This window comes from Salvelinus namaycush, chromosome 3 (genome assembly GCF_016432855.1).
Source record: "Salvelinus namaycush isolate Seneca chromosome 3, SaNama_1.0, whole genome shotgun sequence".
NCBI lineage: Eukaryota > Metazoa > Chordata > Actinopteri > Salmoniformes > Salmonidae > Salvelinus > Salvelinus namaycush.
In genome coordinates this window covers 80,586,447-80,598,451 of record NC_052309.1, presented here as the reverse complement: position 1 = coordinate 80,598,451, position 12,005 = coordinate 80,586,447, and the positions used below count along the sequence as shown (strand labels likewise).

Sequence of the window (12,005 nt, the reverse complement as noted above, 5' to 3'; positions counted from 1 at the left end):
GCCAGCCGGCTAATTTTCAACCGCAGTCCCTGGGCAGGTTATTAAAAACAATTACAATATAGACAATCATTGAGCAGTGAGCACACGCAGAGCAACATAGGACAAGCAAGACATAGCATACAGACAGAGCAACATAGGACAAGCAAGATGTAGCATACAGACAGAGCAACATAGAACAAAAAGCAGCAAGACAAAATTCATAAAAGCAACAAAGTGTTTCCACACCTCACAAGCTACAGACAACATGGAAAGCGGCAATACACAACTAGGGAATATGTTCACAAATCTGATTGAACTTTAGCCATGTCTTCATGCATTTTGTGAAAGTGTGATATGTGGTGCAGTTATGTGTGTCTGATGGCAGTGTATTCCAGACATGGGAAGCTCTCACAGAGAAAGCGGATTTACTAAAGGTGCTTTTCCTTAAGGGAACTATACAGTCACCTCTCATGGCAGACCTTGTGGATCTGCTGCCATATGTTTGGATTTTCTGTTTAACAAAAATACTGAGTGAAGGGGGAGCCAGGCCATTTAGGATCTTGAATACAAGACATGCGTCTGTGTATTGCACAAGATTTTCCCAAGTCAGGAGCTCATGCTTTCTGAGGATGTAACAATGATGATGGCTATTGGGCTTCCATGTTGGTGTTTCACACCTGAGTCACCAAAGAGTAGGCCTACCTTTCGATTTTCAATCTCCCGTTTTAGACATTTCAACAGTCCTGCATGAAGTTTGCTATCAACGCTACTCTATCGCCACCTGTAGTTTACTATAGGTTGGTGCTCGTTCTCCAGTGTACTACGTCATCGCGTAACATTATAGTTCCATGTTTACTTTGACGCACGGTCCGACAAAATGGCTTCAGTACCACGGTCGTTTTTGTTACTGTCAGTTATTCCCACAATACTTATATTGTGTGTTGATTTTGCGTGTTGCAACACTGGCAGAAAGGTATGTCAAAACCACTTTTTTATTTTCTTTGCCAATATCTAATTCCATTAACTTAGACAACTAGTGTGCTTGCTGTTAGCTCTTGCTAACCGTCCGACCGTAGCTAACTAGCCAAATGAGTTAATGAGGACAACGCACGAATGTGAAACAGCTGTTCAATGTGCATCAAATACAGCGTTACTTACTGTGCAGATAATGTTTTCACCAACGTCTATCAAACACGTAACATTGGCTAAGTAGTCAGCAAAATTAGCGTTATAGTAACGCTAGCTATATTGATATTATGTTGTTTAGCTTGCCGTAGTTAGCTAGCTATCTAGGTGGGTGGCTTTGACAGCCTTGGTGGTGGTGCTCAATTTCTGTCACGCCATGGTAGTCATTTGTAATATTGCACGGATGTGTTCAACGTAAATCAAGCCAATAATAATTCGGATCAATACCACTATGTTTGAATGGCAGGACCAATTTGTGGAAATGTCATCTTACATCTGAACTGCTCATTGTAAAGTGTTCCCAGGGTAGATATCTTTATTACAGCATCCAATGGGGCCCTAGCTAGCTAACTGCACGTTTTGCTCCTTCTTGCTGCAGCATTTCTGCTGAAATATTTTCTACCCCCAACTTTCAAAAGCCAATCAAATTATTTCTGCAGCCCATAGTGCAGATCTGCCCTGGGAACTGCCAATACAGTAAGTTAAATTGCTAGCCAGAAAATATTCCGATCCTACGCTTGTTTACATCTGCGTGGGGGTCGGATAGTTTCGATTCTTGTTTAGGTTAATACACCCGGGGGATGAGAAAATGCGTTACACTTCAAAATGTCCCATTATCCCAACTGTTACACCGAGAAGAATGAAGGACTGCTAGTTTTTTGGGAAAACTGACGTTTTCCGTCCTAATGCTAGCTAGCAGTAGCCACAGCAGCCATTATGGAATGACAGGTCGTGTTGAATATAGGGCTGAGCCCATTTAGTCAATTGGTCGATTGATAGGTTGTTGGTCGACTGAGATTTCTTTAGTAAAAAAAAAAAAAATCATGGTGTACAAGACACCTGTCTGATTCGCACCTGTCAGAGTGAACTGATCCATTGTGGAGGCCGTTTAAATGGCACAGTTCATCAGTCTAAGACATGTGCTACTAAAATTGTATATGGTTAAATTATGTAAGAACAATGGTGCAACACAAATAATGGTTATTTTATAACATGCGCTTTCTCCCACGTTGGATAGTGGTCGCAGTCTGCGGTTCTGAAACACATCAGTGCCTGTTGAATTGGCGCCTTTTCCTAGACCATGTGGCAATGTGCATAATAGCAAAGTAAACCATCATATTGGTGTTGAGAACAATGCGGCTGAGGCAGCAGCGGAGTTAGGAGAGGAGAAAACAGCCCATGCCTTAATTGTCTAAGAAAAATGAGGAGAGAGGAAACGCCAAATTAATTAGGTATATAATCAATAGCCTAACTGTTAAATGTAATACAGATCCTGCTTCTGTTGCCTATTTGAGTGTTTAGTTGATAGCCTACTGATTCTGTGAGCACCAACAATTTCACAAATTCTGCTGTTTTTAATCTTTGCTATGCTGTAATAAAGGCTTTACACTTTTTTAAATTAGACCAGCCTCTCTGGTATTATTTGTAATTTATTTAGTGTTTGCACTGTTCCAGATTGACTGAAAAAATATATTTATGATAATAATAACCCTTTTTCCTTGATCTCCTTCTTATTGTTATTATTATTATGATCATCCTTATAATAATATGTCATTATCATTAGTAGGCATAGTATAGCAACCTTGTATAACCACCATCAAGCTGTAGGCCAAAGAGTGCATACTGTTTAGTCTAAATACCATAACTTACTTAGGCCTATATTTCAATACTTATATAGGCTACTGCATCACTCAATCATTTATCCGTTCATGTCATCACACAGCAATGGAATCAAGCATTTTAGTTTTAAAATACAATAACAAGCAATGATTTAATTAATAATTAGCGTAAACAATAAATAGGCCTAAACCGTTTCATTTCGGAAATTGCATTCATAAATTATTTTAGTCTTTGCTGTAATAAAGGCTTTACAAAAAAACATTACAACAGACTCTAATTTATTTAGTGTTTACATTGTTCGAAATGGTCAGAAAAATTATATTGTAGTCTAATAGCACCTGTTTGGCACACACAGGACTAATATGCACGCAGCGCTTGCTCCATACCATATTTTTCTTGATCTCCAGTATTTTCCACAACTAGACAAATTTATTCCACACATCTGGCTTACCCTTTACCTCCTGCGCAACCAGTAAACGTTCCCCTGCTTCAAGTTTATTTGTCACGTCCTCTGCATTCATTTTGTTGTCACATGTGTTAAGGTGTACAGAGTTTGTTATAACCAATTTATTGATGTGATTATGATATGCTATAGGTCAGGCCCTATTGGTCACGTGCATGCGAAGCATACATGTGTCACATAAAGAGAGCACAGGTTGAGGGAATAGGGATAGTTTTTCCTAAACAAATGAGGAATTTCGGTAACAGAACTTTTCAGTCAGAAATGGCTGTAATTATGTTGCAGCTTCAGCAACACAGACAGTGCTATACACACTGATGTTCTGTGGTGGTCGCTGCAGCAGGGAGGAGAGAGACAACGGGTGCTAGTCAGTCATTCGCTGTCTCTCTTTTTTTCTTTTTTGTAACACAGAGCAGCAAATCTGAGCCAGGCAGCACAATCAAATCAATTGCGGTCGGACTCCCTCTAGTCATTTGTCTTAACTATTTCATCAAACAGTTCGCTTAAAGCATCAGACAGGCTCTGTGCATATAGTTGAAACACAAAGGATGTGTCAATCGATTGGTCGAAACAACAGACAACTCTTGGTCGAACAATATTTATTTTAGTCGGGGACACAACAAAGGAGCCGATTGGCTGACAGACACTGCCATTTAAAAAATTAATTCTCGGTCTAACATTTGGGATAATTGGACAATTCGTAGTACAACACAATTCTGTGGATTGAGGTACGTTTTCCAAGCCATATCTCGCTCCAGCTCCGCGGTGTCGTAATCTAAACAGGAAGCTTGTCCAACCACAGTGTACCTGTAAGCAAGAGTCGGAATCTATTCTTTCTAGTAAAACTGCATCTATTTCCTTCTCCACAGATTGGTGATGGGCTGGACACAGACTTCAGTGGGTTCTCTGTCCCTCTTGAGCATTCCTTTGAAGTTGGTGAGTATGTATTGTCTAACTGTGATACGTTATTCTTCAAGGTTCCATTTACCAAATGAAGGAGATATCGAGGTCACGATTTTGGTGCTCATCATGTGTTGTTATACCATTTATTTATTTCAGATGATGTGTCCCGGTTCCGTATGCGTGGAGCTCTGCAGTTAAGGGGTGGGAGGGAGACCAGTGTGTCCCTCTCCCAGAGCCAGCTATCAGAGGAGGACAGGAACACTCTGAAGGTGGGAGAGGAAGGTAGAGGCAGATGTGGTTTGGCGTTTACTGTCAGCAGTCAGGATTTTGTTCTGAATCTGTGTCCCTCTGACACAGGAAGTGGCTGCTGTGGATGGTCTGTACAAAATCCGAGTGCCCAGAGTGTCTTTGACAGACAGGCAGACAGAGCGCCAGATGGATGGCTACCTGACGGCGTTCGTCAGAGCGGTATGTGTGTCTCACCCTCATAGCAAGCTGAAATTAAAAAGACAACACACCTCATTGGCATTTTCTTTTGTGAACATATCTGTTTCTTCTCTGTCTCCCTCAGTGCTCTTTAGTTGAGTCCCACCTCAGCGATGTCATCACCCTCCACACTGATGTCTCTGGCTACCTCATCGGTGTTTCCATAGTGACCATTCCAGGCGCGTGTCGGGGGACAGAGGTGGAGGACGAAGTTGATCTGGAGGCCTTTAACACTACGCTGACCATCATAGCGCCTACCAATGCACCCCAGTGAGTCATCAGTCCTTATTGATGTTCTGTTCACAGAAATATGGTTCTGGCTCTATCAAATCTTCATTTGATTTAATTTTCTAACTCTTTTGGGTCGACTTCAACCTTTCTCTTTCTCTGTCTAACAATATCCTTCATCATCCTCTCCCCCAGGCCGGAGACTGCTCTGTTTATTGAGCGCATGGACATAGAACATGAAAAGAGAGGCAAGCCACAGGAGCAGAAATCCTTCTTTGCCAAATATGTAAGTGTGCATAGACATCTGTGGTTTGTGTCCTGCACTGTGTCATTATGACCGTCTATTGGGTCTATTCCTGGGATCTTCAAGTCTTTTAAACTCTGCTCTGCTGTTCAGTCTTGAGCTGCTCTGTTCCGTTATATATATACACTAAGTGTACGAAACATTAGGAACACCTGCTCTTTCCATGACAGACTGACCAGGCGAATCCAGGTGAAAGCTTTGATCCCTTATTGATGTCACTTGTTAAATCCACTTCAATCAGTGTAGATGAAGGGGAGGAGACAGGTTAAAGAAGGATTTTTAAGCCTCGAGACAATTGAGACATGGATTGTGTATGTGTGCCGTTCAGAGGGTATATGGGCAAGACAAAATATTTAAGTGCCTTTGAACGGGGTATGTAGGTGCCAGGCGCACCGGTTTGTCAAGAAATGCAACGCTGCTGGATTTGTCCGCTCTCAACACTTTCCCGTGTGTATCAAGAATGGTCCACCACCCAAAGGACATCAACGCTTTCGACACCTTGTAGATAGGGCTGTGGCGGTAATGAAATTTCATTCGCCGGTGATTGTCAAGCAAATAACTGCCGGTCTCACAGTAATTTACCGTTAATTAACATAAACACATTTAGCATATCCTGTCTTCCACGCATAGCCTACAAGCCACTGATGGAGATCTTTGGAACATCTACATTTTAAAAAGTCTATTAAATCCATGTAATATAGCCAACACCATCACAATAAATCCATTATTTATTTTAGACAAGAAAATGTGGTCTATTTCAGAACAGGGTAGCATACTCTGAGTGTTAGGACCTGATCTGGCTATGCCATATGGCTGTGGGCTGCACTAGTTCATTTAGCAGACAAGATTTGCTTAGAATTCCGTGGCATTATTTTATATTATTTTATAATATGAAGAATACAATTGAACATGGTTGAATAAAATAGAATGATATTTTGATTTGAGGGAGTGCGCACATGCGGCTATTCTGTTGAGCAATTAACAAAGAAACAGGTACTCCTATATGCTTAATTTAGAGATATTTATGTAACTTTAGTTGTGATACAAATGTTGGGCTAAATGTTTTGATTTGTAATACATTCTAAGGCTGCATGATGCGACTAATGATGATTTGAAAAAAGTCGCATGAAAGGCATGAGCTCTGCTTTGTTTCTTGCGCAGGTTGTACACATCAGTCTCATTCACAATTTGACAAGCACTTGATAATGCCTTGAATTTCCTGGCGGCATCCCCTTTGTGTGGCCGTATTGCTCCTAAAAAAATCCATGCCATTGCCACCAGTGGCCGTTGTGCCCTTGGGCTGAATATAATAATTATAATTCCCTTCTCCCGGCTGCATGATCCAAAGCACCTCTCACTCAAATGGCTCTCCGTCACGTGATCATGTCTTTCTCACAGGCTACAAGTGAAGACAGACACTTCGGGGACAACCACTGCGCGTGTCCTTATCCAATTCCGAGGCGCATATTGAAGATATTGGAAGAACTGTCCACATTTACTTTTCGTCAGCCAACAAGATGAGAAGGCCTAACGAATAGCAAAAGCACTCGACTATGTCAATCCCCCATAGTACAAAAATTGACCTATTCTGTGCGAGAAATAAATATTCCAAAAATAGTCTGGGACAGTTGTGGGATGGGATAGATCCCAAATGAATACCACCACTAGCATCAAAAAACATTTTTTAAGCAATGAAGCTGACACAACAGATCAGAACGTTTAGTTTAAAATGTTGCTAAACTATTAGGCATTTCTTCACATAAGCGCAGCAATGCGCACATGGCAGTAGGCTAAAAGTGCGGATGTCCATTAGTGGGAAAACATCATTCTCAAAGGTGACCGCAAATGCGATTATGCATGTAATGCTTTATATATATATGGTGAAAATTGTCTTCCCCCAAACTTGACTCACATGCTGCATATGTATGCCAGTTAGGCTCTGAACCCGTTATAAAGCTAATTTAATATGCTTAATTTTAAGAAGTTATTTGGCCACTTTTGATATGGTTTGTATAACAACTAAACATATAGGCCAGGCTACATGACATGTGCGACTATGATTTGAAAAAGTCGCAAAAAAAGGCATGCGCTGTTTCTTTCCTTACTGCACACAAGCTGGGCGTCATTCACAAGTGATAGGCTAATATTGTCACCCATCAGACTATTCTTGATTTATTCTTGTCTTTACATAACTAAATTTCACTCACATTATTTAGTATTTGATTTAGAATGTACCATTATCATTCACCTGTCGGAACGGGCAGGGGGGAAAAATACATGTCATCTATGCACTTAAGTAGCGAATAGAGGACGATTTTCACGTGGTTCATTTCCTTGCCAGCCAGGTTGGCTATACTCCCTTTGTAAAGAGAAGCAATGTGCTTAATATTATGAAAGTTGAGAAATAAATATAGTAGGCCTAGCCTATAGAAAGCTGACGGGATCCTCCTCTTTTTAAGAGGCCATCACACGCATGGGTTCTCATTAAGTGTTCTGATTTTCGATTACATTTGCATTGATGTCAAAGTGATTAGAGGGACAATAGAGAGCTGAGGACCAGGCAGTTAGCAAGTTTTGTAGGCTACTAATGATCAGCAGCAGCATCAGAGCTTGGAGAAGCGTAATTACCGTGACTAAACGGTCACGTGGAATTTGACTGTAATCATGACTCGTGATCGCCGGTGTGGCAGTAATACGGTCACCGTAACAGCCCTACTTGTAGAGTCCATGTCCCAATGAATTGAGGCTGTTCTGAGGGCAAAGAGGGGGGTGCAACTGAATATTAGGAAGGTGTTCCTAAGTTTGTTATACTCAGTGTATATCTGCATGTTGTTAGGTGTCTTTGTTTTGTCTAACCCTAGCCAATCCGGATATGTCCTGTCCTGAGAGGTATGCTAAGATTTGAACCTACTCTGGGTTTTCTAAAGCTAGCCAGCTTCAGTTAGCTTCACATGACAGCTCAGGCTTTATCCGTACTACGACGGTTGATATTGGTTGTCCGCCTGCCGCTAACTCTACGTATTTTAAGTCGTCTTCCTCAAATGAAGGGGATGGTGACGCAATCTTTGCGAGAGGGGGGGAATCTGATTGCGTTGGTCCTCGACTCGCAGCTCAAACACTTCATTCAGGATAAATGGAGTTAGCCCTGAGTTAACCTGAATGGGAGCAGGGTAGTTCTGAAGGATTTGTTGCCATAGAAATGTACCTGGCTAAAAGGTGAGCCACTTCCGTGGTACCAGTAATCCCGAGTTTAACTCAGTTGACCAACGTTACCTCACTAACTGCTCAAACCGCGTTCATAGTATAGGGCTCTGTGCTGTGTTTTATGTGCTGTGCTCCCATTGCTGTGTTTGATTTAATCAGTGCTGTTGTCTGAGTCTGTGTTGCTGATTGTGACTGTGTCATTTGTTGACTCAGTGCTGTGCTGTGCCGTTTGTTGACTTAGTGCTATGCTGTGCTGTGTTCCAGTGGTATTTGATTCTGGGAGGTGCAATCTTCCTCATGGCCAGCAGTTCGGCACAACCCTCAGCAGGGGGAGCCGAAGAGCAGCAGAGCTGATTCCCACTCAAGTACTGTTCTCACTTTGGCTCATTCAGCAACTCACTCTGGGCTGTCAGCCTATGTCTGTGCCGCGCTTCGTGTCTCTTCTGCTTCTTGCAAGCTTATGTATATATGTGTTATACTGTTCACTGATTTGATTAACGCTAACATTTTTCACTAATCATTTTTCCTGTTTGTCCCTCCCCTCCTGTCCTTGTCATTCAAGGTCAATGCTAATGATCCAGAGCTAATGATCAGTTTTTTTTTTGTCACTGCAGACCTTTAATTAATCCAGGTGTGTCCCATTGATTAGTAATAAGCTGAAGCACTCTAGTAAAATAGGATTTGACAACATACACACCTTCATTGCTAAAGTGGATTAGATTATCACAGTCATTTTGTGCCTCCTTCTTTTACACACTTGTCATTGGCATTGACCCTGAGATGTTTCACTTCACTGTTCACCTCACTCTCTCAGCCACTCTTTGTCCTTCTCTCGTTTGCTGAGTGAGGTGGACATTGAACAGGATGAAACTGTGGGACTGTTGTGCAGGAGAAGCATCACTAATCACAGCTTGTAGTCTTACCCTGAGTTAGATTAACATCTTGTATCATTTGATAATAACATGAACATCTGCCTCCCTCTCTCCAGTGGATGTACATTGTTCCCCTCGTTCTCTTCCTGATGATGTCAGGAGCTCAGGATCAGTCCGGGGGTGGAGCAGCTAATGGAGGAGGCCGATGATCGCCGTGCCAACATGATTTATGTGGAGCTGTTTCTTCTACTTGTAAATAGTTATGTAGAGAAATGCACACCATTCAACACACAGTTACACATAGACTAATATGGACAGATGAGCTAACCTTGAGAACGTATGTCATGAACTTCATTTTTAATATTGAAGTGATGGGAAAAATAAAATATTTATTACTACCTGATAACTGTCTGATTATGGTATTGATAGCCACTAGCCAGTATGATGCCGCTGGATATGTATTCAAGAGTGGGGTGGGTGGGGGACGCTGAGTAAAGAGAGAAATGGGAGTTGTTTTCAGTCTTCTCTACTCCGCTAGATGTCCTCTTTCTCTGCCCATCCAGAATGATGCCTTATTGAAGATTTGTTCAACGTTAAAGCAATTCGATGGAGGATGACAAAGGGAAATTGTCGCTTTCGTGAACATGTCACCATGGACAATATTTGCAGCATTTTGTTTGTGGTAATTCTTTAAAGTACATTGTGTAATAGCTGTAGACAGTAGTGTAATAAGGTGTGTTTAGCTATTGCAGTGTCAGAGAACTGTCATTCAGATCACATACCCTGTCCTGCCATTAATCTCTATTTTATTGCATGGCTTGACTGCCACGCATATTCAAGCGGGGAAAAAATAAAACCACATCAATGCAGTCATGCTTCACAGTCCAATAATACAGTGTTGCCAGGACACTATTGAGTTACTGGTTAAGTCCAACCCCTCTCCTCAAATTTCTTCTCTGATCTGTTACTCTGTCCCTTGTGAAAATCATTCTGCTGTCCATCTTCTATTCAATTCTCTGCCTGGCTCTCTGGTACTGCCTTTACTCCCATCTCATCTTTGCTGAATTCTAAGCCATAGTTTCACTCTGTCTCAGTGTCTTTACCACCCTTCTCTCTGTCTCTCTACAACCCTTCTCCCTCTGACTCTACCCTTCTCCTTCTGTCTCTCTACCACTCCTCTCGGTCTCTACCCATCTCCCAATTGGTCTCTACCCTTCTCATTCTCTGTCTGTCTTCCAATCACACTACTCCTCTCCCTCATATTTATAAGAATGAGTCAGGCTAGGGGGATTGTAGAATGCCAGCAGTATAGCTTTAGAGACAGAATGTTCTGGAACCCCTGTGTCAACATGGCCACCCCTCGTCAGTCACCCTCAACATTCATTTGTCTGTTTTTAGTCTATGTACACAGCTGTGAGGTGTAGCCCCTTATTTTCAGAGGCTCAGTGTTGAGCTCCATCGCTTTAGTGTCCTCTGCCCCCCACCCCACATCACCAGCTACCACTTTGGTCCTACAAACACACAGCATTATGTTAGGCTCTGCCCTGAAACCTTTAACCTCAACCTTATCCCCATGTTCCTCCCACCTCGCTCTGTTGACTTAAGAAAGGAAGGGATGAGGCGACGAGGACAGCTGAAGGAAAAAGGAGAGCTTGAATGGGAGAGAGCGACAAAGTAATTTGTTAGTAAAAAGATATGCCACTGTGTCAGGTGGGAAGGCATATGACAGTAGAAAACACTCAAGCAACGTGGGGAAAGTTATATCAGAAAAATGTCTGATTGTCTTCTTTCTAGTGGCAGCCCACAGGTACATGGAAATATGAAATAAAAATATAACAATGTATGAATATATCTGAATTAATATGATTTTGAATGTTACACCTGACCTATATCTACGTCATTGCAGCTCTCCAATCTCTCTCAAACTAACCACGGATGTTTTGTTGAATGAAAAATCCATCCTTATTCATAAATGATTCGTAAACACCAGCCTGTCCATCAGCATTAGGTAGTTGGTCACCTTTTACTTTCTCCACAAATAGCTCTCATCCAGCAGCCTGGTCTCATAGACCAGATGTAACATAGTAAATGTAAATCCAGGACACTCAAATTAGTATGATATGTTATGTTCGGTATGGTTACATAAGACAGAAGATTACTTAAGGCAAAAACAAAAGTTGGGTGGTTGGTTGGTCGGGCGTATACCGTGAACGTCTAGCAACCCAAAGGCTTCGTGTTCGATTCTCATCAAGGACAACTTTAGCATTTTAGTTAATTAGAAACTTTGCAACTGCTTAGCATGTTAGCTAACCCTTCCCCTAACCTTAACATTTTACCCTAACTTCTAGACTAGACGTTAGCCACCTAGCTAACATTAGCCATAACAAATTGGAATTCATAACATGTCATAAGTTTAGCAAATGCTTTACATATTGTACGAATTGCAATTTGTAACATTTTACGAATTGCAATTTGTAACATATCATACGAATTGTAATTCATAACATATACGAAATGGATGATGGACATCCACAAATTAATACATACCATAGGAAACGTAACATATCATACTAATTGGAGTGTCAGGATTTACATTTACTATGTTACATCTACCCATGAGACCAGGTTGCATCCAGAGGAGCCTATCAGCACCAGGCCTGACGATTGCCTGTCTACCAGGAAGCTGGGGAAAGATGACACTGGTGCACATGAGAGTTGGAATCTTCAAGAATGGAATCTTATGAGTTTGTTGCTTTGCTTTAAA

The 12,005-nt window shown here is 41.6% G+C and overlaps 1 protein-coding gene across 2 annotated transcripts; it reads left to right on the top strand.

The window, feature by feature from the left end:
• The first annotated feature begins 835 nt into the window (after positions 1 to 835).
• LOC120040316 (ER membrane protein complex subunit 10-like) lies at positions 836 to 10,169 on the top strand. 2 transcript variants are annotated; one of them, XM_038985515.1, is made up of 8 exons: positions 836 to 952; positions 4,114 to 4,180; positions 4,304 to 4,416; positions 4,505 to 4,615; positions 4,719 to 4,903; positions 5,057 to 5,147; positions 8,634 to 8,734; positions 9,358 to 10,169. In XM_038985515.1, exons 1-7 carry the CDS (start codon positions 857 to 859, stop codon positions 8,721 to 8,723), a joined length of 753 nt encoding a protein of 250 aa, XP_038841443.1. In that variant the 5' UTR covers positions 836 to 856; the 3' UTR covers positions 8,724 to 8,734; positions 9,358 to 10,169. The 2 variants fall into 2 exon arrangements, with proteins under 2 accessions (XP_038841443.1, XP_038841440.1); XM_038985512.1 differs by lacking the exon at positions 8,634 to 8,734.
• The last annotated feature ends 1,836 nt before the right edge of the window (positions 10,170 to 12,005 follow it).

Coding starts and splice junctions, on each gene's coding strand:
- LOC120040316 (XM_038985512.1), top strand. CDS start 857: ATGGCTTCAGTACCACGGTCGTTTTTGTTACTGTCAGTTATTCCCACA. Junction 4,417..4,504: donor AGGACAGGAACACTCTGAAG/GTGGGAGAGGAA, acceptor CCTCTGACACAG/GAAGTGGCTGCTGTGGATGG. Junction 4,616..4,718: donor TGACGGCGTTCGTCAGAGCG/GTATGTGTGTCT, acceptor TGTCTCCCTCAG/TGCTCTTTAGTTGAGTCCCA.